Raw genomic sequence first — 24,586 nt, forward strand, 5'->3', positions numbered from 1 at the left:
CCAGTTACTTAAAATAATACCATAGTCTGTCACCTTCCTGCTGTAGCCAGGGTGGTCATCTGTATTTTTGTTATCTGCATGTAAATGTAATGTAATCTGGAGTGACGGGTTCTCAGTCGTGGGGGGTATTTCACAAAGGAGCGCTCCCAAATCTGGAACACAGACAGAAGTAAAAAGTGCTGTTCTGGGATTTACTCAGCACAGTGATCCAGCTAACTCAGTAATTCTGCTTTGTGACGTTCCCACCTGGTTTATACTGTGTGGTCGTGCTGGCCGGCTGCATTGAGAGATTATCAGTCCTGGTTTAGACTGTGGTCGTGCTGGCCGGCTGCATTGAGAGGTTATCAGTCCTGGTTTAGACTGTGTGGTCATGCTGGCCGGCTGCATTGAGAGGTTATCAGTCCTGGTTTAGACTGTGTGGTCGTGCTGGCCGGCTGCATTGAGAGGTTATCAGTCCTGGTTTAGACTGTGTGGTTGTGCTGGCCGGCTGTAGTGACAGGTTTTCCCTGCAGAGGGCGCTGAATGAGATCCAGGTCCCAGAGCACCCCAGGAGCCCACGGAGCCCCAGACTGGCCTCTCCCTCTCCGATGGCCTGGTGAGTCCACCCGACCGTACCCCTGTACCCCGCCAAGGACCGCAACAGGACCAGGTCACTATGAGGTACAGATACGACCCAACAGAGCCACAGCAGGACCTGATCATTGAACACTCAAACAACCCAACAGGCCACGAGTTGAATCAAACATCACTCTGAAACTCGGAGATAGCGACCCAAATGAAGCAAAACAGAACCAGTGCAGTCTCAGAGAACAACCCATTGGGCTGCAATTGGACCAGGTCACCAATAAACAGAGAAAACGTTCACTGTGGATGCTTTTTTTTTTCACATGAACATGGTCAATGGGAACAATGGAAATGTCAATATCAATAACAAAGGAACTTGCATCAATAATTTGGGGTATGCCTTTGAAATACTACATAACTGTGTTTTATTTAACATGGAAAGGTAAGCTTAACAGCAAGAAATGTACAGTAAGTACCTGTAATCTGGACAAAATAATTTGGAGCCAGACATGGAACTGACAGTTATGAGGGGAATTACCTGCCGGCCCAATCTGAACTGCATGAATATTAATCTAAAGATTAAACATCTGCACTGATCTGGCAGCATGGCTCACTCTTTTTTGACTTGAAGACAAATTCACAGACACTTTGTAAAGTCATTATTAATTCAATATAAGGTACCTGTTAGACAGTGAGAAATGCTTTGTCCATGTTCTTTATAACTTGAATGTCGATAGAATTTCAGCCTATGTCTTGAACTGTGTGACAAATGAACGTTACATGCATTGTGGCTCAGTCTTTTTTTAGGACATGACGTGTCAATCATGGCTGAATTGACAGTTTGTGTTGGGGCCTTGATATCATTCATTTTGGATTGGTGAATGAACGGGTTGTAAAAAGGGTGAATTGCAATCTTGATTGAATGAAATTACTCAAGCTGCTTCTAGGATGGTTAGTGTGTAATTTGTGCATTTGTGGAGGGTCAGAATTTTTTTGGGGGTAGATGGGGGTGGTTTAATCTGAGAAGGGCTGATGCAATATGACGACATTACAGTATTACATTACACATGCATTGTGTGAAATAAAGACTAAATAATTACAATTACATACATTGTAAACCACTACTCTGAATGTATAAGCTCGGTGCTTATTGTAGAAGCTATATGAATTGTTATGTTTCATGTACCTAGTCCTAGTAAAAGGCTATCTCTCCTGATGTAAGTTTTTATATTTACAGTGTAAACAGAAGCAATGTGTGAATATTTAGCTGAAGTACACATTTAATCATGATTGGTTAAATATTCGGTCAAATCATGAATAGGATAATATATAGTAGGCTATTGTTCTCATATATTATTATTTCTGTTAAATGGGAGCAAATGCAAATGGGTGCTTTAGAAATCCAAGAGTGGTACAGTTACGTGAGTACACATAGGATTTCTTTGGTCAGATTCCGCATGTGGCTTTGGGATCGGTGATGGCTGAAGATAATGTAGCCCCAAAATAGATTCAGGGCCTAAATTGGGCCCAATTCCTACAGTACCTCCACTAGTCAGAGATTATGTCTGTCATGTGTTATGGCCACAAACAGGGCATTGCTCTTCCAGCCTATGCGCTGCCTCATACAGTATTCCTGACTTGCTGTTGCACACTTTTCTGTCATGGCCACATGGGGGTGCTGCTCTTGTGTCGATACAAATGGATAATGAAGGGCAGAATAGTGCCTACTGCTACTTGTGTGTCTGCTTTAGCACACAGGTAGCCTACTGTCTACCCTTGATAATATGTCCGCTTGCCCATACCCCCACCTTAGTCCATAAACATTTAGTGTAAAATATCTATTCTGGTCCAGGACCAGTTGCTAAGAGCAAACCAAACACACCAGAAAAGGCAGCCCCTCATGAGAATGTTTGTGGATGACACATCGACCAAAGGCCAGCATTTAAAATTGTTATTGGTAGCATCAGTGTGCAAGTGAATTAAAAAAGTATTGTTGCCTCTTTTGTTCTATTATAACCATTATGTTGAATTCCTAATTATGTAAATGTGTGCATGTGTAAGAATATAGACTGAACACATATTTTGTGGTGTATGTATCGAGGAGACTATTTAATATTGAACAATTTATGAATTTATGAATTTATTATGCATATAGTTTATTTTAAGGTGACCGTGTTGGCTTTGCCAGGCCCTTACCTCCCCACCGTAAATGTGTTTGTGGTTCATTGTAATGCTGCTCTGTTTTGGTCGGTAGCAATACATCTGTTTTGTAAGGTGAACACTGTACAGACATACTGACAGCGAATGCTGGCAGAAATAAATGCGTCTTTGGAGTCAGACCCCAATCTTCATCTCCACTATTTTGGGTGTGGGACAGAGCGAGAAAAATAGAGAATACGTGGTTCACTTTCCCTGCACTCTGGAAGACAAAAGCATTGATGGAGGACAAATTACCCCAAGTAATGCAAGCTTGTGAATATATGTAGACCTGCACTAGTTTGTTGAACACAATCCTACACGAGATGTCCTGCTCTGTTGCTTCCTTCAGTCTGACAATAAACCACTTAAACTTTAACCGTGTGTAAAATTGCACAATGTGTCAGCAATCAGTGGAGTTTGAACCCCAGTTTAAAAGGAAGACGTTCAGAATACAGGGATGAAAACCAGAGACGCATTGGCGATTGTTATTTCTAGCGAGGTGAATGTTTGGAATTTAACGGGTGATGCAAGTTATCATCATAGGGCAGAGATATCCGAGGTGAAACACTGAAAATCATCCTACACACTCAAGGTGAGTCAAATCTCTGCTGAGAGTGGGCTACTGCTGAATCCCAAATTCCATTTTCTGTTACCGTGGGAAACAGTGATTGCAAAAAACAGCCCTCCCAGAAAAATTAATTAAGCCATTACAGTTCTTGCTCTTGAAATCACACTGTGCTTATGCTTAAATGCTTAACTAATTATAGAGGTTTAAGCTCAGTGAACACAATCTCATGCAGGTAGGAATAGTTGGTATTCCATGGAGACTACTCCTGTACTGATTGCATGTGGATGTGCTGGGACAGTTTATCGTAAGATTGTTTCATTTTGCTTGCTTGAATGTATATCCTTAAGAAACCATTAACATGTAATTTGCTGGTTTTAATGTGCTTCAGTTTATTCACATTGGCTCAAATGGCTTTTTAACATTTAGATTAATAAATTCCTTCTAGAAAGCATGAGTTGTGTAAGTGCTGCATAGGAACTTTTTATATTTTGCTTTGTGTTCTTGTAAGGGGTTCATCCTGATGCTTATTTTCCTATTTGCTTATTTGCATGTGTGTTATTATTTATGTAACACGGACAATGCAGTTAACATTGATACCAGTTGAAAACGAGCAGCAGGTGCAACAGGGTTTCTAGCCAGCGCAAATTTTCAAAGATGCCCCCCTCCCACGGAACTTGTGTAAGGCCATCTCTTGTGCGGCTCTCCTGGATGTTTAGCTTTTATTCATTGTAGTAATGAAAAAACCAAGCCGTGTCGACTCCATTTAAACTCTGATTCACTGCTTTGTTAATCATTGATCAGATGAGCAATACAGCTATACATTGGACCTCAGTGCATGCATTCATTATTTTTGTTTTGTTATGTTTTTTTACAATATACTGTACCAGTTAAAAGTTTGGACGCACCATGCTTTTTTCTGATTCATGTTTTATTCCCTCTGTTTGTAATCAAACAATGCACATGTGGTAAAAGTACCCAGAGTCTGCCTCAAACCACCATACTGCCAATAGATACAGTAGATACTACAAGGGTTGTTTCTCTTGAATCATTTCCCCTTTGAGCTCAACAGAAAAATTAGTCAGGAGAAATAACCCCGTAATATCTATGGCATATCCGACGACAAGACAATGGTTTAAGGCTCTTTTGATACCTTGGACCCTTTTGTTTGATGTTGTATTTCCTCTTTGTCATCAATCAGGAGAAGCAGAAAAGGGCAAGGTGTGCCCAAATGCTTGACTGATACTGTATGCATATACACTCCCACTGCCTCAAAAGTTTGCTTGGGTTAGGAAATAGACCATCAATTCCAAATTGGAAGAGAGAGTGATCAAAACAGTCCAAAAGAGATACTGTCTCTCTTCCCACAAGGACTGTAAAGGTAGAACCATTAAATATGTAATCACTACAATTTTTTAGTGACTACATGTTTAATGGATGTAATTTTAAGGCTCATTTCACACCATGGACCCTTGAAAACCATTTAGCCAACAAAAGTGCCGCATACTCTTATCAGCATAATTTACAGCTGAATCTAGTCTCAACCAAATACAGAACATTACTCTTCTATTTGACATTGTTAATTTATGCTAATAATGGTTTATTTTATTTCCTGTGTGTTATCAAAAAATATGCAAGGTGTGTCCAAACATTTTACTGGTACTGTAGTTCTGTATGCCCCCCCCCCCCCCACTTCAAAAGTTTGCTTGGGTTGGGAAATAGCACACCGACTGTAAAATTACATCCATTAAATATGTAACTACTACATTTTTTGCCATATTCAGTTTCAGGTTGCAGTCACATATCAGTACACCGCTTTGGATCTGTTTCCTGGGTTTGTGACCTTTGACCGAATGGAGACCACCAATCAGCCGCAGACCCCCCATTCTCCCACCCCCACCAAGGATACTGGACTGATTCCCCATTCTCTGGCCGCTCCTGACATTGTGGTCTTAGTCCTGTACTTTGTGTTTGTGATGGCTGTAGGACTGTGGGTAAGTGTACCAAGTACACTCATAAAACATCCTAAATCGACATTTCAAAGCAAAGGTAATGTTTCAGCATACTGCCTTCATCTGTGAAATTATGCTGTATGCTGAAGGCATTGGTATTATATCCTAAGAAAATGTTACCCTGGTTGATGGGTGAGAAGTAGCCAATCAGAGCCTCTGTATTCCGTTCGTCTATGACAAAAACAGATTACACTGGATTTTTACTGTGGTGCTTATAATAGATAGTACAGAGAGTAGAGTGTCTCATATGTGATATTTATTGTCTCTTTTGTATTACATTGTATATGTGTTGTTTCGGGACAGCTATATTACCTTGTTCTTCCCTTTCAGTCAATGTGGAAGACAAAGAGGAACACTGTGGAGGGGTATTTCCTTGCTGGGAAGAACATGGTTTGGTGGCCGGTAAGATGCTGGAAGCCACAGATTTCACATCATCGAGTAACTTGGGATTGTGGGCTCAGATCCCTTTTGGAGCACTGCCATTGCTACCTTTGAGTGCCTACCAGAATTGCATGACTTAGCATGTACAGTGGCTTCAGAAATTATTCAGACCCTTTTGCGTTTTGCACAATTTGTTGTAGATTTATTTTTAAATGGATAAAAAAAAAATTTGTTCATCAATCTATACTCAATAACCAATAATGACATGAAAGTGAAAATATTTTTAGAAATGTTTGCGAATGTATTTATTAAAAATCCCAAATATCTAATTTATGTAAGTATTCAGCCCCTTAATTCAGCGCTGTGTCAAAGCCCCTTTGGTGGCAATTACAGCTTTGAGACTTCTTAGGTAAGTCTCTACTAGTATTGCAAATCTGGAGTCGTAATTTATCCAATTCCTGGCAGATCCTTTCAAACTCCATCAGATTGGATGGGAAGTGTTTGTGAACTGCCATCTTCAGGTCTATCCATAGATATTCTATGGGGTTTAAGACTGGGTGTTGGCTGAAAGGTGAACCGTTGCTCCAGTCTGAGGTCACATGCACAGTTTTTCTTCCAAGGACCTCTCTGTATTTGGTTGCATTCATCCTTCCCTCAATTCTGACCAGTCTGCCACTGAGAAACACCGCCATATCAGGATGCTGCCACCACCATGCTTCAATGTAGGGATGGTGTTAGCCAGGTGATGAGCTGTGCCTGTTGTTCGCCAGACATAGTGCTTGGACTTCTGCCCAAATGAGTCCAAAATGTTTTTGTCTCATTAGACCAGAAAATCCTTTTCCTCATGTTCCTTTAAATGCCATTTGGCAAACTCCACGTTACATTAAGGTAGTACATCGTGTGCAATGATGACCTCCACTACTGTTTGTGGGTCCTTTGATGGCTGTATAGTCCAATGCGGGATGCACACTGTCTGCCACAGACAGGGCAAGTGAAAGCCTGACCCGATGGGACAGGTGCAAACATGGATGCCTTTCTCCTCTGGCTTCTTGCCAGACGATGTTTAATTATGTGCTCCTCAGCCAGCTGTACTCCTTGTTGACAGAGTCCACGCCAGGAGGAGCGATCTACAGCGCCAGCTTCCAAGGAAGTAGGCTTTATTCCACACTTCTTTAGGGAGGTCTTTAGTTGGTCCTTCAGCCTCTTTTTTGACCACCTGCAGAACGACGGCCTAGGTGGAGCTGGCCATACGGGGTCTTGCGCGGCAGGCGGCTGGCTGGCATCCTGATAACATGGCCAAGCCATCTCAGTTGGTGGTGCATGATGGTGGCCTCTATGCTTCTGTAGCTGGTTCTCTGAAGGATCACAGAGTGCGGAACACAATCCTGCCAGGTCACTTTTAAGATGCGTTGGAGGCACTTTATGTGGAATGACTCCAGCATCTTTAGATGGTGGGCGTAGATGGTCCATGTCTCACAGCCGTATAGAAGAGTGGAAATGCACATTCCCTTGTAAACTGCAACTTTGGTGTATAGATGAAGATTGCTGTTGTTATAAACTCTTTTCCTCAGCCGCCCAAAGGAGGATGAGGCCTAGTTGATCCGATTTTGGATGTCCTGATCAATGCTACAGTCTTCTGAGAGGATACTTCCAATGTATTTGAAGTGTGGAACGATGGTGAGTTGGGAATCTGCGACGGAGAAGACAGTTGGTTTCTTTGGGGATTCTGATGACCACTGGCTGAGGACTTCTGTTTTTGAGGTGTTAACAGACAGTCCCATTCTGCTGTATGCTCTCACAGTAGCTGCAAGAGTGGCCTGCAGGGCTTCTGGTGTGTATGCCACAAGGGCACAGTCATCAGCATACTTGAGCTCCAGTATGCTCACAGACTGGAGCTTTGTTGTAGCTTGGAGCCTCCTGATGTTGAAGAGGTTCCCATCCAGTCTGAAGTCCAGGGTCACCCCACTTCCATCTTCCATTTCCTTGTGCAGAAGTGTTGTTACACATAGGAGGAAGATGTGAAAGAGGACCGGAGCAAGAATGCATCCCTGTCTCACACCTACTCCAAAAGGGGCAGATTCCAGTCCACCTACTGTAACCTTGGCCATCATTCCATCATAGAACTGCCGCAGGATGTTGGCAAACTTCACTGGGCAGCCATAGTGCAGTAGGACTTTCCACAGGAGGTCACGATGTACAGTGTCAATTACCTTGGAGAGATCCACAAAGGCCATGAACAGATCTTGTTTTTGCTCACAACATTTTTCTTGCAGCTGCCGAGAGGTGAAAATCATGTCCACTGTGCTTCGGTTTTTCCGGAATCCACACTGGGATTCTGGTAGCAGGTCTTCAGTGATGGTATTGATAAGCCTGTGGAGCATGATGTTTGCCAGAACTTTGCCAGCAACAGAAAGAAGTGCTATGTCTCGGCTGTTCCCACAGATGGATTTGTCCCCCTTGTTTTTATAAATGGCGACAATATTTGCATCCTTCAATTGATGGGGGATGCTTTCTTCCCGCCATACTAGGGAGATGAAGATTGCTGGTGGATTGCTCTGGTGCACAGATAGCCCCCCTGCTTCAGGATCTCAGCAGGGATGGAGTCAGGTCCTGGGGATTTATTGTTTTTCAGTGCCCTTATGGCAGCATGTACCTCAGAGAAGGAAGGTGGAAGGTCCAGGCTCTGGATGGTGGGTAGGGTTAGGAGCTCTTCCAGAACCGAGACATCAACTGGGGCTGGCTGGTTTCAGAGAGCCTCAAAATGCTCCCCCCATCTCTGGACAATCAGAGCTTGATCCTTAATAAGGGAGGATTCATCTGCAGTTCTCAGGGGGCAGACAGTGTAGGTTCTTGGACCATAAGTGGCCTTTACTGCATCATAAAAGTTGTGCATGTCATACCAAAGGATTATATTTGCTGTGCCTTGCGTACCCACCACTGGTTTTTAATGTGCCTCACGGCACACTATACCTCTCTCCTTTGGTCTTGCCTTTTGGTTTTAAGGGCTGTAGAAGATGGGTTATTGAGTGAGGCTTTATGGGCTTTATGCATGCTGTTGAGAAGAGTGGAGATGTGTGTGACGTTTTCATCGAACCAGTCCTGATCTTTCTTCCTGTTGTAGCTGATAGATTGGGCTGCTGTTCTCCAGCTGGTTAGCTAGGGAACAGCGGAAGCTGTTGCATGCGTCTGTTTCCTGCAGCCGGGCACAATGCAGCCTTTTTTTGGTGGACTTTCTGAGGCAGATCCTCATTTTGAGTGTGGCCATGATCATCTGATGGTCCGTCCAGCACTCCGCCCCTCTCATGGCTCGTGTGATGTGGACATCCCTCATATCTGAGTGCCTGACGATGATGTAATCCAGAAGGTGCCAGTGCTTGGACCGGGGATGCATCCAAGAGGTTTTGTATTTATTTTTCATCTGGAATATAGTGTTGGTAATGGTGAGATTGTATTCAGTACAGAGAGTCTTAGGAGTCTTAACCCATTTGCATTGGTGTGGCCGATGCCGTGTTGTCCAATCACACCTTTCCAAATGTCACTATTCTTCCCCACTCTTGCATTAAAGTCACCCAACAGCAACATTTTTTGGGGACTTTGCGGAGGGCCTCATCCAGCATCTCGTAGAAGCGGTCTTTCACATCCTCTTCTGATGGAAGGGTGGGTGCGTAAGCACTGAAGAGGGTTGCATATTGCTTTCCAACGAGGGGGATGCGGAGTGACATAAGCCTTTCACTTATGCCAGTCGGTGTCTCAGTGAGATTTGGCTTTTTTTGTTTTTGACCGGAATGTCCTGATGGGCGCGGTATTCCATCCAGGAGAGTCTGAGTGGGCAATGTTTAGGTCACCTTTTCTAGACCTTTCCCCAACTGAGGTGAGCAGTGTGGTCCTTCATAGGGCTGCTCAGACACACAGGGGTCTGCCGGGAGCAGCTGCCACTCAAAATCCCAGCTGCTGACGACCAAATAGCCCTGTGCCGCTACTGTGCAGGGACCTAGCTAGGAGCTTCCAGTCCTGCCCCCGTCACCAGGCACCCCATCGCCAGTGGACTTGGTAGGTTTGCAGGGGTCTGGATGGAACTCACTAAACCAGTAGCAGATACCTGCGTGCTGAGATTATTTAAAGTGACAAAGGGGATGCGCTTGCTCCAACATCACTTCTTCGCTGTGGGGAGTTGTACTCCGATGGCAAGGAAATAATCCAAGAAGACCGGCAACTCATCACAGCTGCAGAAGGCTGCCGGAGCTACAGTCTGTCGGAGGACCGCCTATGGTGGGCCCGCCGGCACCAGCTTTTCTCTCAGGGTGTGCTCCCCTAGCCTTTGTCTTTCTGGACTTACCCACAAGGCAGCGGGACAGTGGTTGGTGGACACCAGGGCATGTCTACAACTGCGGGCCTGCACATCACACCTCTGGGGACCAGCTCCGAGATCCCCTGCCAAGTTTGCCTGGGGCCGTGAGGCACCCAGTTACTGTGTGTGGCCACGAGGAGGCCTGGCAGAAGTCTTGGTGAAGGAGAGGCTGTGTACTGGCAAGGGAAGGCTTACACACTAGGCTGCTTTCCTGTTCACCACAGGGGCTAGCCAGCGGCAGCGAGCTGTAAGCAAGAGGGTTGCAAGCAGGTGGGAAGTAGACATGCACCTTCCCTCTAACTACTGCACAACTGCACTAGACGCATCACAACACCCTGTGCATCTGCGCGCGCACACGGCAAACTCCAAGCAGGCTGTCACATACCTTTTAATCCAGAGTGGCTTCTGTCTAGTCACTTTACCATAAAGCCCTGATTGATGGAGTGCTGCTGAGATGGTTGTCCCATCTCTGCAGAGGACGTCCAAAGCTCTGTTAGAGTGACTGTTGTGTTCTTGGTCACCTCTCTGACCTAGGCCCTTCTTGCCCGGTTACTCAGTTCTCTAGGAAGAGTCCTTTTCACTGTGCTCCTGGGAACACTCAAAGCTTTAGAAATGGTTTTATACCCTTGCCCTGATCTATGCCTTGCCGCAAGGTCTACGGAGAGTTCCTTGGACTTCACGGCTTGGTTTTTGTCCTGACATGCAGTGTGAATTGTGGGATCTTATATACACCAGTGTGTGCCTTTCTAAACAACCAGAGTTACAAATATTTGCAGGTTTATGATCTGGAAAGGGGGTTAAATTGCACAACTTCATATTAACTGAGGCAGTTGTTCAATGGGGTGTTTGCAGAACACAATTAGCCTACCTGGGAATCCAACATACAAATTATCAGTTACTGCATACTTTCCTTTCAAACCAAACTACACTGCTGCTCATCCTTAAAGTGTTTTAATGCATCTTTTTTCTGATAAGTAATAATACTAAATAATACTAAATAATAAAACTTACCGTTATCGCATTGAATGCCGGAATGTATTACATAAGAAAGGTGGCATGGAACATTTGCACTGAAAATACCATCAATTTATATGATGTATACGAAGTCATGATATTGATGTTCATTACCTACCCCACCACCTCCTCTCTGTTGCCGCTCTGCAGGTGGGGGCGTCGCTCTTCGCCAGCAACGTGGGAAGTGGCCACTTTATCGGACTGGCCGGGTCAGGCGCAGCGGCTGGTATCAGCGCCACTGCCTACGAGTGGAGCGTAAGATACTCCGACCTCAGAGAATTACCAACCTGGGGGGAGCATGTTTTCCCACAGCAAGAAATACATACCCCTATGCTAGTGTTTAAACTAGATCTATTATTGGAAATATCGGTGGGTAGAAATAATACGAATAAACAGTAATGATAAACAAAAAGCAGGAAATCTATGGCCCTATATTCTCACCAACTTGTTTGGAAACATGTAAGACTGTACATGAAGGTGTGTAGGAATATTCCTTTTGGAACATTGTACTTTTGACTTCACATACTTGGCACACTCTTGCCTCCGTTTATGCAATCTTGGCATCAGTGTGATTGTTGAATATTTATATTGTTATACATTATATAAATGTACTAAAATTGCTGCTGCATTCTACATATTGCTGTAGGAAGTTGACGATTTTGCAGAGGTGACCCAGAGGCATGGGGAGGTCATGTCAGGGGCTTGGGGAAGCCCTCTGTGTTAAGGGTAATTTGTGATATAGGAAGCGTGGGCTTTTGTGGCGGAGGCACTAACAAACTGTTACTGCTGTACCTCAGGGCATGATTGTGGTGCTTCTGCTTGGCTGGATCTTCCTCCCCATCTACATCGCCTCACGGGTAAGTCATTATATCACACCCCGTTGCCACGGTTGCACTGTTATTCCAAGGCACAAGGAGCTCCAGGAGTTAATGCTTTATAACCTTTATAACTAATCTCTTAAATGTATTCGCTTATTTGTTTGTTTGTTTGCAGGTGACGACGATGCCGGAATATTTGCAGTGCCGATTTGGGGGGAAGAGGATCCAGCTCTATATTGCCATTTTGTACTTATTTATTTATATCTTTACAAAAATATCGGTAGGTTTAAAAAGAACAAAAACAAGTTGTCAAGTTGTCTTCATTCTCTTGTCGACTAGGCGGTTTAAATCAAGACTAAAACCAGATGCACCGTCCAGTCATCCGTACTCAGACAGCTAACTTTTTTTTTTTTTTTACACAATATTAAATAATACAGTTGAATATTTACTGAAATGGAACTCAAAGGTTCTGCAGAAGCCCCATTGCCTCATATGAGGAGCTCCTTTCAGGTGTGGTTCTCATCTGTGTGCAGGTGGATATGTATGCCGGAGCCTTGTTCATCCAGCAGGCTCTACACTGGGACCTGTACCTGGCTGTGGTTCTGCTCCTGGTTGTCACTGCTCTCTACACTGTGGCAGGTACAGTAACCACCTCACCCGTCCGGCACCTAAATTAGCCTGTCGGGTCATTCTGTTGCAGTAATGTACACACCGATATTCATACTCCAAAACGTACTTTCCCTGTCAATCAAATAAATAAGTAGCTACATAAATTAATAAATGGCTGCACACCTCAAGAAAAATGTGTCTGGCACAAAATCTTTGTCTGGTTTCTGGGTACGTTCAGTGTGCACTTTGTTAGGTAGAGCTCTTCACCAGTTTGTTAATGCAAATCAGTCAATCGTGTGGCAGCAACTAAACAATATAAAATCACCTGGGCTTGAACCCACAAACTCCCTGGTTCCAGCCATGTACCTTAAACATTGGGCTACAGGCTGTCCCCTTCTGGCTACCATGACTGGCAGCTTAGCTAAACCTTGTAAATGGTTTATTTATTCTTGTAAAACAAAATGTTCTGCAGCAGTGCAATAAAGTGAGGAGAACGGGATTAAGGATTGGATAGATGAATTGCAGATTTTCTGTGGTTGCTGTAGTAACACACCATCCCTTAGTGTTTTCAGTGAAATGATGCACGTGTGTTTTCAGGTGGTCTGGCTGCTGTTATTTACACGGATGCCCTGCAGACCGTTGTCATGCTGGTTGGAGCCATAATCCTCATGGCATTCAGTGAGTGATTTCACTTCCATCACATCCAGGGGCAGACAATAACCAGCATCACATTGAGCTCCATAATGTTTAGGACAAAGAATTGTCCTGATTTGGCTCTTGGCTCTGTAATTATTGTATTCAAATAAAAAATTTTTTGGGGGGGGGGCACTTTGTGTAAAAAGTGCCGTCATTTCTACATTGTGAAGTATATAAAATATCCTTAAATAAAAGCTGAGAATGTGCACTTTAACCACCTGTGAATTGTTTCATTACAAATCTAAAATTTTGGAGCACAGAGCCAAGTAAAAAAAACATTTCCCAAACACATCCCAAACATTTTTGAGCTCACTTTCATTTGTTGTTAGTTGTTTTTGTTTGTTTGTTTATTGTACAGAGATTGTTGCGTGTCTATTCGGATTGACCTTAGTCTAGAATCTAAGCTAACGCTGCATCTTAGCTAATGTCGTACAGATTTTTAATGCTGTACAAGACTTTTTATCTCTCAAACATGCAGTGGGTAAAATTCCCATCGGCTACTGGGCCAATGTTCAGTTCTTAATTGTTACATGAGCATCAGAATATTCAGTCACTACTGGTAATGAAAGCAATGGAGGATTAAACACTTACTATTATAGATCACAGCATATTCCTCTCTCTTTGCCTGTGCATGGCCTTGGGGAGAGTTTTATTTGTTTGTTATCTGTTTAATTTCTCTATAAAGACACTGATTGCACGTGTACTTGTTGGTTGTTAAAGCGTGTGCATAGATGCAGTATTCTAGGCCATTTCCGTGTTGCCGAACCTAATTAACTGCGATAAATGTTTGACTGCTCACTTCCGCTTGGCACATGGCTTATTTAGCCTCTGCATGTGTGTTGGGAGGGGGGGGGGATTTTCCCGTTTGAAACTGCTAGCAAATGTAGGATTGCCATTGGCAAAAAGTATGCTAAGGTTAGTAAGGTGCTTTTTTATTTTATTTATCATTTATTTATTTCATTTATATTTATTTATGAGATGCACATTGCGATTTACAATTGTTTTCAAATGGCCCTGCATAAGTAAATGTGAGAGCACTGCTGTGTAATTCATACAGTTTGACATATGTATAACTTTTAATTTGTTTATTTTTAACCTGAACAACTTCCACTGCATGCATATTTAAAAGTTGTGTATGCTGTGTATGTTTTATGCCTCAGATTTGAACCACCTACAACCTGCTGAGTTTATCACAGTGCCATCCTAGATAAACTCTGTCAACTAAGCCTTGTAGTATGGCATGTCACTTGACTCTCTGCTGTTGACTGTCTGCTGTTGACTCTCTGCTGTTGACTCTCTGCTGTTGACTGTCTGCTGTTGACTCTCTGCTGTTGACTGTCTGCTTTTGACTCTCTGCTGTTGACTGTCTGCTGTTGACTCTCTGCTGTTGACTGTCTGCTGTTGACTCTCTGCTGTTGACTGTCTGCAGGTTTTGTGGAAGTTGGGGGCTGGGAAGCTTTACTGGACAAGTACCCGGAGGCGATCCCCACACTAAGAGACCCCAACACTACCTGTGGTATCCCGCGTGCTGACGCCTTCCACCTCTTACGGGACCCTGTGACCTCTGACCTCCCCTGGCCCGGGGTCCTGTTTGGAATGACCACCCCCTCCATCTGGTACTGGTGCACAGATCAGGTGATTCTACTTGTTTGTGTTTGTCGCCTACTCCTTGTAGCTTCTTGTTGCTGTTGTTGTTGTTGTTCTTCTTCTTCTTCTTCTTCTTCCGCTAGCATATCACTTGTCCATATTTGGTGCACTCTAGGCATTAATAATAATAATAATTGTCCTAAGGCGATATTTTATTGAGCTGAATCTTCTTTCACTTACTCATTTTCACTTATTACAGTAATTATGACTAACTGCTATCGTTGTTTCTTTTTTCTATTATTGCTATGGTGCAGGTGATTGTTCAGCGATCTCTGGCAGCTAAGAACCTGCTCCATGCTAAGGGTGGTTCCCTGCTGGCTTCCTACCTGAAGACCCTGCCTTTCTTCCTCATTCTCCTGCCCGGGATGATCAGCAGGGTGCTTTTCCCCGGTAAGATCAGTTCACCTCACACAGCCTCTCATCGGGAACGGTGAGCTGCTCCCAGTACTGTTTGGCCCAGTTCACCTAAAGAGACACTGGCAGCATGAATCCCATGATTTATGATATGCTATTATGACATGATAACGCATACATATGTCTATTCAAATAATGACATCCTGCTTCAACTATGCTTCCATATGCTAGCATGATTATCTGCCAGAACATTGCAGCTTATGGTGGGTGCCAAAGTTCCTCAGCTGGAGGGGAGCTGCAGCCTGAGAGCCCCAGGTTTATTCTCTCACCACCTCATGCCGTTTTCTGAGATGCAACCATTAAGTCCCACCAGATGCTCAGCTCCTGTCTTCCTTTCTTCTGCTGTGATTCGTAACTACAGGGGATTCCAGGTGGTAACTGGACTTTTTGGTGCTACAGTACCTGACCACTGTCCACCATATTGTTTTTAGTCACATCCATTACATAATTATCAGGGCTGGTATCAATGCAATGTTTTCGCTGACAAAACAGCAAAGTATCTGGTGGGTCTTTTGAGCCTTGGATAGTACCGGTGGCTTACAGGACAATGATAGCAGAACGGTCCTTTGTTCCAGACGAGGTGGCGTGTGTGGACCCTGACGTGTGTAAGGAGCTGTGTGGGAACCCTGTTGGGTGCTCAGACATTGCATACCCCAAACTAGTGATGGAGCTCCTCCCCTCAGGTGACATTTCTCTCTCTCTCTCTCTCTCTCTCTCTCTCTCTCTCTCTCTCTCTCTCCCTCCCTGTTCAAATCTTTTGCATTTGTATCCAAATCACTGCTTTTGTACTATTAAACCAAACATACCTAAAATGTAGAAGCTAGAAACAAATGAACTATAACCGCACATGAAAACAAATACTTTCCTCTGTTTCAGGTTTTTAGAAATAATAAAAAATAGGAATAGTAATTCTGATGAAAAGGTCCAAGTAGCTTCAGCAACAGTTGGGAAATTCTATGACACTAACTTTACATGTATATGTTCCATATCCTGAGATTGTGGACCATGCCATCAACTTAGGGACCTGTCTGATGCTGCAGTGAATATTTTTGTATTTGTTCATATTTGGATCTCTGTAGCACCACCATGTGGTTGGATTGGGCTGAAACTTCAGGGCTAGATTTGTGATCTAACTGTCAATGCCCACACCAAGTTTGTTAACTTACATTGTTGCAGTTAACATTGTTTTGAAAAGTAAAATGTACTTATTTTAAAACTTTATATTATATTGACAGCCGAGTGTGTGAGGTTTGAAATCCACTCTCAACGTTTAGGAAGTTGTTCTCACGCTCCACTTGCATGCTCTGTCTCACTCTCTCTCTCTTTCTCTCTCTCTCTCTCTTCTCCATCCTTCTCTCTCTTGCTCTCCCTCTTGTGCTCTTTCTCTACCTTTCTTTTGACTAATTCTTTCACAAATACTTTTACTGATACTTCTACTGATATTTGCTTGTTTCACCCCCCTCCTCTCTCTCTCTCTCTCTCTCTCTCTCAGGTCTGAGGGGTCTGATGATGGCAGTGATGATAGCGGCTCTCATGTCCTCCCTCACCTCCATCTTTAACAGCTCCAGCACCATCTTCACTATTGACGTGTGGAAAACCCTGCGCCGCAGTGCCTGCGAATGGGAGCTGATGGTTGTGGGCAGGTGACACCCCTGTGCTTCCCGCCATGCCTGTGCTTCCATGTACTGTAAACATTGTTGTGTGTGTGATATCAACACAGGTCTGTATGTGTGTATGTGTATGTTCAGTATCTGTGGGTTTGTGCAGGGTGTTTGCACTGAATCAGTGTCTGTGGTTCTGTCCCTTGTTTTTGTGCTGTATCTGTGTGTCTGTGGTTCTGTGTTTGTGTGCTGAGTGTTTGTGCTGTATCAGTGGTTCTGTGTTTGTGTGCAGGGTGTTTGTGCTGTATCAGTGGTTCTGTGTTTGTGTGCAGGGTGTTTGTGCTGTATCAGTGGTTCTGTGTTTGTGTGCATGGTGTTTGTGCTGTATCAGTGGTTCTGTGTTTGTGTGCAGGGTGTTTGTGCTGTATCAGTGGTTCTGTGTTTGTGTGCAGGGTGTTTTGCTGTATCAGTGGCTCTGTGTTTGTGTGCAGGGTGTTTGTGCTGGTTCTGGTTGCTGTGTCGGTGCTGTGGATCCCGCTGCTCCAGGCTGCACAGGGAGGGCAGCTCTTTATCTACATCCAGTCCATCAGCTCATACCTGCAGCCGCCAGTCTGCATCGTTTTCATGGCCGGCTGCTTCTGGAAGAGGACCACTGAGATGGTGCGTGTGTGCGCGCGCACATGCATGCCTGTGTGTTTGCGAGAGAGAGAGACAGAGACTTGAAACAGAAACAGACAGAGACAGAGATAGATTTGCATTAAAATACTGTGATATGAACTGTTCTGATGATATTGGGAGAAACCCACTAATTTGCAAGGTGATGTAGAACGTCTTCCTCTGACTCAAGAGCTGCAGTGCGATGAGAAGCAGCGAAACACCACACATTTCGGAGGAGAGCACGTGCTCTGCATTCTCTCCAGTCGATGATGAAGGTTGTACACGTGACCTGCTTGGTCTGTAGGGCGGAGGTTGCTGGAGTATGGTATGAGCCTGGAAACTTGTCGCGTTCACCCCCTGTACTCCTTTCTCTCTGATCCACATGCAGGGGGCCTTCTGGGGCCTGATCCTGGGCCTGCTGGTGGGCTGCGTGCGGATGGTTCTGGACTTTGTGTACCCGGCCCCGCTCTGCCACGAGACGGACTCCAGGCCCAGCGTGGTGAAGTACGTGCACTACCTGTACTTCTCCATCATACTGTCGCTTCTCACCGCCTTCATCACCGTCGTCATCAGCCTGGCCACCGAGAAACCGTCTGAAGACCAGGTGAGTGAGGACCGCAGGGGCATGCACACACACGCACGTGCACACCTGGCCTGGGGGTGTTCATATTTCTTTTGGATTCAAATATTTTTCTACACTTTGGAATACTCTCAAAAAGTAAGAACCCTACCTCCTGGTCCAGGCCAGATCAATCGAGGACAGAAAAGTATTTGAATCTAAAACAAATACGTACAGTAATTGACCCAGATCTTGTACACATGCACTCGTACACGCACATTTGCAGCACACATCCTTATGTTTGCATTAGAACTCTTTAAGCAGCAAATTTTCTGATTTTGTTATATCCCTTCCTGGGATTTAAACCAAAAACTTACTGTGCATACACCCCGGCTTCCTGACGTCTCTTCCCGTGTTGGCTGTAGATCAGTGGGCTGACATGGTTCACGCGGTTCGACGACGTGAAGAGGAGGAATGCGAGTGTGGAGGCGGGGATCTCCACGGAGCAGGACCCAAAGAACCTTCCGGAGGAGTCGCTGAGCAGCGGGGGAGGTGCTGGCCCAGCGAGGAGGGGTGCGTTCTCTTGTCGTTATCAGATAACGAGGCGACATTCTTTCACAGGGGGACGTTAAATGTGATGTTACACCAGTTTTTTCAGCTGCTGGTTTACTCACTGTTCAGGTGAGAGAGTTATGGGCACTATGGCAGACCCTCTTATTAAAGCGTGTTAAGAATAGCTGCGGGGATGGGGCGTGTAGGTGATTATTTTTGTTCCTTTAATCATACGTGATACAGTAGTAAAAAACCAAATATCAGAGGTCAGGTGAAATGCTTCCAGGAAACAGTGCACCAGCGATATCTGTCGGGTGCTGATAAGACGGTGAATCAGCAGTAATACCTACCATGTTCTATGTTTTTTTAAAAACTAATAACCACTTGTAGGAGTTATTATTATCATTGTGGTTTGAGGATGCAATAATAAATCTATTTTACGGTTATGAGATCTGATATTATCAGAACAAAACAAAGTTTGCACTGTTTAACTGAAATATTGGGATACTAATGTAGATCCATAAGTTTTAACCAAATGTGTTACAAATCGGATTCATAGTTAGTCAAGTTATTTTTGTTCTGAATGTTGATGAAATCAGTGATGACAATTTTGAGCCGGGTCTGGACCCCACTGCTGATCTCAGCCGGTTATTCCATACTGATGACCTGTAACCCCTAGCTGTGTTGCCATAACAATGTGTGTAATAGCTTGCCAGTCCTAAAAGGAAAATCTTACTTCCTGGATTTGTGACACTCTTTCAGTTTTATTGTATGTTTTTGACTGCCCTTGACATTTTAGTGTACAATAAAGGACATTTTACAGTAGTTTCTGATGACCCACGCATGTTACAATAGCTGGTATAGGGGTATGCATTCATGGGTATGTGGTTGAAGAATAAATGCACAAAGTTATTCCCATGAAAGCCTGTACAGTGACATTATGGCCCTAATAGGGTGTAGATACTAACATGCTTATATTTTTATACATTTTTTGTGTTTATTTAAATTATAAACATAAAAATCAGTTTTGATATTGTGTTACAGCCGTCTCCAGTTTAAAAGTTAAGATTAAATGTAGTTTAATACATCTATACAGATGTATAATCTCTACAGGCATAGCATCACAACAGTCTAGTGACTTGAACTGTATTTTTTTGCTTTAAAGCACAAAATTATGAATGCCTAAGTTGGTGGGTCATCAGAGACTTCTGCAAGTGTCTAAAATATCACACAAAACATAAAATGGCTATCAAAAACATACTAAAACTGATTCTGAATTGAACTCGTTAAGACTATCCAGATGTGAATCATCTCTTTTAGCCAAGAACGCCTTGTTAACTGATTGGAACCCCACCGCCTACCCAACATACAACCTAATTACTCATACTTACCTCATACTTTTCTCCAGAGTGACTCGTAAAACAAAGACACAGGTTCGTAGACATGCTAAAAACACACGGGTACACAAGAAAGCAAGGCGTACACTGGATGCGTGGCATGGGTTCAACAGCACAAGATAGACGTCTACTGCAAGGCGATGTCGCCCCTGGGGCCTGAATGAATACGGTTAGCTTCCCTGGTAACTTTATTTAGCTCCATTACATTACATTCATGGCATTTGGCAGACTCTCTTATCCTGAGCAATATACAGTTGATTCGACTAAGCAGGAGACAATCAGCAATGCAGGGTTAAGGGCCTTGTGTGGATCTTATTGTGGCTACACCGGGGATCGAACTACCAACCTTGCGGGTCCCAGTCATGCACCTTAACCACTGCGCTACAGGCCGCCCACTCCGCAGGCTAATTGTAATTATTGTTGTGTGGAGTGGCCCACGAGGGCCAGGTTCAAAATCCCACCCCATTACATGAGTGATTGAGAGACTGTAATTTTGGGTTTCCTGTTGGCAGGCTCCCTCTCCACAGTGGATGGCAATGAAGGGGTCATGTCCCGGCTGAAGTCCGGCCTCCTGTGGGTGTGCGGGATGGAGCGAGAGGGGACAGAGCCTAGTCAGCAAGCCCCGACCCCTCCAGTGGAGACCGCGCGCTTGCTGGAGGAAGATCCCAACATGAGGAACGTCGTCAACGCCAACCTCATTGTGTGCATGTCTGTTGCGGTCTTTCTCATTGGCTACTGGGCCTAGCGTGAGCAGTCTGAACCAATGACATCCGAGCACCGAGGAGAAGCCTGGAGACTGGAGTGGTGAGACTGTTTAAAAGGGCGAATAGGATCGTGCGGACCATAACAAAGTGTGGTTGGGTTGACCTGGCCTGGTCTTATGGAACACGATAGCAGCGGTCGCAATTTGGCACATTGTCAAGAACTGGCAGCTGCTAATTACTGCCCCTTTAAAATGGATATCAAATCAAAGCAAATGCTAAAAAGCTCAAATCAGTGCATTGACACATTAAATATTCAATGTTCAATAAATTTTGCAGCAGATTCATATTAAAAGTATATTTACTAAATTACGATAATTATATTTCTTTATAAAGTGTTATGAGCAGCCTAAGCCTGCCCAGTAGATCTTGACCGCATGCTGTGACGCTGTGGATGAAGTTCCTTTTTAGCCAAGTCAAATAGCGTTTACTGTACAGTTCTTCCCTTTTTACAGACAGAACAATGTGAAGTTTATTGATTACAAAATCAATAAAGAGACTGCTTCCTGATCAGTTAAGTTGAAGTTGAATTCAGAAAAACAATATGCGTCTGGCAAGATATTACACAGTGCAATTCACTTTTTCCCCCTTTTTTATTTTGAGATGGGAGCATATAAACCAAGAATACATTTTAAATGCGTACATTTTCTGAATAAAACGCTAGCTGAGGCTCAAATACAGCATGGAAGATCCAAATCCCCACCCATACAAAGGCAATACGGCGTATTTGGAAGTTCACTTAATCCCAAGGAAAATACACTCGGAAAACAGATGTGTTAAAAACCAACACATACAGTAACGTCATTTTCAGGTCAACGTGTAGTTAAGGTCAACTCATTTTCTATTACTTTTAACACAATCTGTGTTGAACAGTATCCCTTTCAACACATGGTGTAAAATACACAATTATGTGTTATAAAGTAACACAAAAGCAGTATACGATTGTCATCACAGTAACTTAAAGGTAAATGCACAACCGGTACAGCACAGTTGTGTGAAGTGTAAAGGATTTAGCCATTGGTCCCACGCATAGGGCTGTGTAATAACAGGATGCAAAACGGGATTGTGGATGAACAATATTTCCTAAAACATCCAGAGAAACGGCCCTTCACTTTGTGTGCGGAGGAAAAGGCAGACATTCAGTCTAACCGGTGGCATTTTGCCAGTAACCTTTTTTTTTGTATGTTGTTTGACGGTCTATGAAATGACTGGGAAACATTATCAGAAAAAAAGTATTACAAGTATATGTATACCATTAAGTCTCACGATATGCCCTCCGTGATTTCACCTACAAAAGAATGTTGTACTAGAGGGAGAGGGAAATGAATTCAAACGAGTATACCTTGTCATACCATAAAAATAGCGACAATATAAAAATTATCTTGAATGATAATGGTAATTACCATAATGACCCTTGTTGAGTGATGATTTCAAATTGTATTCCAAAGGTAAAACCTGTTTAGCCAATTAGCGTTTTTAATAAATAACACAGGTGTGGAGAGAGGAATGCACCTGAAAGAATACCTAATTGGCAGTTCTTGGGCGTGACCGTACATCCATTCTCTCACGCTCTCTTGCTCACTCTCTCTATCTTGTTCTCTCTCTCTCTCTCTGTTTGCTATATCTATTTGACCTGGCTACAGTATTGGTTGAGCAGGAGGTCAGTTAAGAGTCCTTAGACTCTGAACGTGGCGGCCATATTTATAGTGCTCTTTTTTAAGTAGTCTGTAATGAAATTACAGGGCAATTACCCGTAGCATCATATGATGCTGGAATGTCAGTAACATGCTTACAATGCAGAAAAAGAGGAGGTATGACCTTTATCTTGAGGAGTGAGTGGAAAGGTATGTATAAATGGAGAGAGAGCAGAAGATAGGCACTTGCAGGCTGACGGAGCGACAGCACAACACGTGGGAACTGTGATCCCGCAATATCCCCGCCGTGCCACACCCGCAGCAATATGCTTTTCTCAAATACTTTTTCATATTCATGTTTTAACCTTTTCTCTCCCAGACTTACAGCAAATATTCTTTAAATATATAAAAGTTATATAAAAGTTTTGAATGTCTCTTTTTTTTTTAAGAAAGAAGGTATGCTCCCAAAACCACCAGAAACTCCAGATTAGAAGAACATTGAATTTAAAATAGGTTTTGTTTTTTCCCCCCGAAAGCCTTCAGTATTATCTGCTCAGGTTCTCAGCAGTCCTGCTGCGGTCAACTGGCCAGAGCTGACGGCATTGTGGAGCACCTTACAGTGACCGTCTGGCCCAGGATAAATGTTCTTCAGCAACCAAAACAGTCACAGTGGGATGGGATGGTGGGTTGTGACAATAGGGGGATCGGAATGAGTGTAGAGAGGCTTTTTTGGAGTGATTTTAGTGTGAAAGGGAGTGGTGTGCGTTTCAGAGAGTGAGTGGGTTAAAAGAGGTAGGCCAGGTTATTTGGACTTTGGGGTTTTAGGGCGGTGTGTCAGTTGGTCCGGGGAGAGATGAGGATTGGCACTGGGGGGGCACCCCCTCTCTCACAAGGCGGTGCTCTCTGACTCAAACGCGGGGTCCAGAGGAGGGGGAGGCAAGGGCTCTGGGCTGGGGGTCCCCCTGGTCAGTGGTTCCACAGCGACCACCGGGACAAAGGCACGGCTCAGCCCTTTGAAAGCCACGCCCAAATCTACACAAAGTGGGGGGGGGGGGAGGAGAGACATCAGACTTCAGATATACACACTTCTTGTTCCTGTCTGCCAGCACACAACAGCCTCAGGAGGCCAGTCTGTTCAGCTTTCAGCTTCCTCTGCTGTATTCACATTCTTACCTCCATTTTAACAGTGAGATCAACTAAGACTCTCAATTGTCATTTGCTGTGATGATGTGAGGAGTTCTCAGTGGACAAATAAAAGAAAAATACAAAAGATAACAGCCTTCCTGTTGGTCAGCCTGTCATGTCACTAAAATCATCATCCAGCACCTAACCAGAAGTCTTACCTCCAACACCAAGAAATTGTTGTCTTTACTACAGTAATTGCTATAGACACCACCACCTTAAACTCACAGGGTGACAGCACCCCACGCAACCTGGTTAGCTGGAAGCAGTTATGCACAAACCAACAGGTATCACCCTACATACACATCACAATCCTGTGATGTTTGGAGCAGTTGCTTTAACAAAAGCAGGTACCTACAGCAGGTAATGAGGGCTAATGAAAGCTAATGAAGCAAAGCCTGTACTGATAGCATCACAGTTCTATACAAACACATCTCAGCAGTTTTAGCACACAGGGTTAGCGCTGCCACACACACCCACACCCACACATGCAATTATACACCACAAAGGTCACTTTTTTGGTTTTTTTTGGTAGTTCAGTTTGTGTATGCTTTTGATTGGTCCAGTCGGTTTCGTGCACAACAAAGGATATTTACATATTTACGTGTTGACTTTACAATGGCTGATACTGGGGTATTGGAGGTTCACGGCCTGAAATACACTTCAGTTGACTCCAATGCACCACATACTGTGATGGCATGCCTCCAGATGTTGTTTGTATGCATATTGCCAGATTTTTCACACAAAAGAAAAGATGAATCATGTCACGTTCCTGTTTTCAGACTTAGCCATGCGGCAAGCTTAAAAAGGGAACACGTTCTGTCACATTTCTGTCATGGCTGAGAGACATCGGACAGGGCACCATGGGAGCGTCTGGGGTTATGTGCAGATGCCGTGGGGTCTACAATTGACTGCACAAACACATTTCTGACAAAGGTTATCAACAGCTAGTGTTCTGCTGAAACAGTAAAAAAAA

The 24,586-nt window shown here is 43.9% G+C and overlaps 3 protein-coding genes across 4 annotated transcripts in view; 2 read left to right on the forward strand and 1 right to left on the reverse strand.

The window, feature by feature from the left end:
- The window catches only part of grid2ipa (glutamate receptor, ionotropic, delta 2 (Grid2) interacting protein, a), a 44,472-nt gene extending 41,569 nt beyond the window's left edge, over positions 1–2,903 (forward strand). Inside the window, exon 25 of the mRNA XM_061223314.1 lies at positions 513–2,903. Coding sequence (XP_061079298.1) covers positions 513–599 — 87 coding nt within the window. The 3' untranslated portion in view covers positions 600–2,903. The remainder of the gene's footprint in view (positions 1–512) is intronic.
- Positions 2,904–3,222: 319 nt separating this feature from the next.
- Positions 3,223–21,544, forward strand: slc5a11 (solute carrier family 5 member 11). The gene is made up of 16 exons (XM_061224225.1): positions 3,223–3,355; positions 5,113–5,322; positions 5,671–5,742; positions 11,234–11,338; positions 11,881–11,940; positions 12,077–12,181; positions 12,435–12,540; positions 13,108–13,188; positions 14,636–14,841; positions 15,108–15,243; positions 15,843–15,950; positions 16,760–16,910; positions 17,360–17,528; positions 17,914–18,129; positions 18,510–18,657; positions 20,546–21,544. The coding sequence occupies exons 2-16, from the start codon at positions 5,182–5,184 to the stop codon at positions 20,776–20,778; spliced, it is 2,037 nt and encodes a 678-aa protein (XP_061080209.1). The 5' UTR covers positions 3,223–3,355; positions 5,113–5,181; the 3' UTR covers positions 20,779–21,544.
- The window catches only part of arhgap17b (Rho GTPase activating protein 17b), a 29,557-nt gene continuing 26,326 nt past the window's right edge, over positions 21,356–24,586 (reverse strand). The window contains exon 19 of one of the 2 annotated variants that reach the window (XM_061224223.1): positions 21,356–23,460. In XM_061224223.1, coding sequence (XP_061080207.1) covers positions 23,315–23,460 — 146 coding nt within the window. In that variant the 3' untranslated portion in view covers positions 21,356–23,314. The remainder of the gene's footprint in view (positions 23,461–24,586) is intronic. The other variant, XM_061224224.1, reaches the window with a different exon arrangement.

This window comes from Conger conger, chromosome 16, assembly GCF_963514075.1.
Source record: "Conger conger chromosome 16, fConCon1.1, whole genome shotgun sequence".
NCBI lineage: Eukaryota > Metazoa > Chordata > Actinopteri > Anguilliformes > Congridae > Conger > Conger conger.

What these genes read in the sequence shown, in the direction of transcription:
- slc5a11 (XM_061224225.1), top strand. Translation starts at nt 5,182, where the DNA reads ATGGAGACCACCAATCAGCCGCAGACCCCCCATTCTCCCACCCCCACC. An exon ending in CCATCTACATCGCCTCACGG is followed by an intron (nt 11,941 to 12,076) that starts GTAAGTCATTAT and finishes GTTTGTTTGCAG; the next exon opens with GTGACGACGATGCCGGAATA. An exon ending in GGAAGAGGACCACTGAGATG is followed by an intron (nt 17,529 to 17,913) that starts GTGCGTGTGTGC and finishes ATCCACATGCAG; the next exon opens with GGGGCCTTCTGGGGCCTGAT.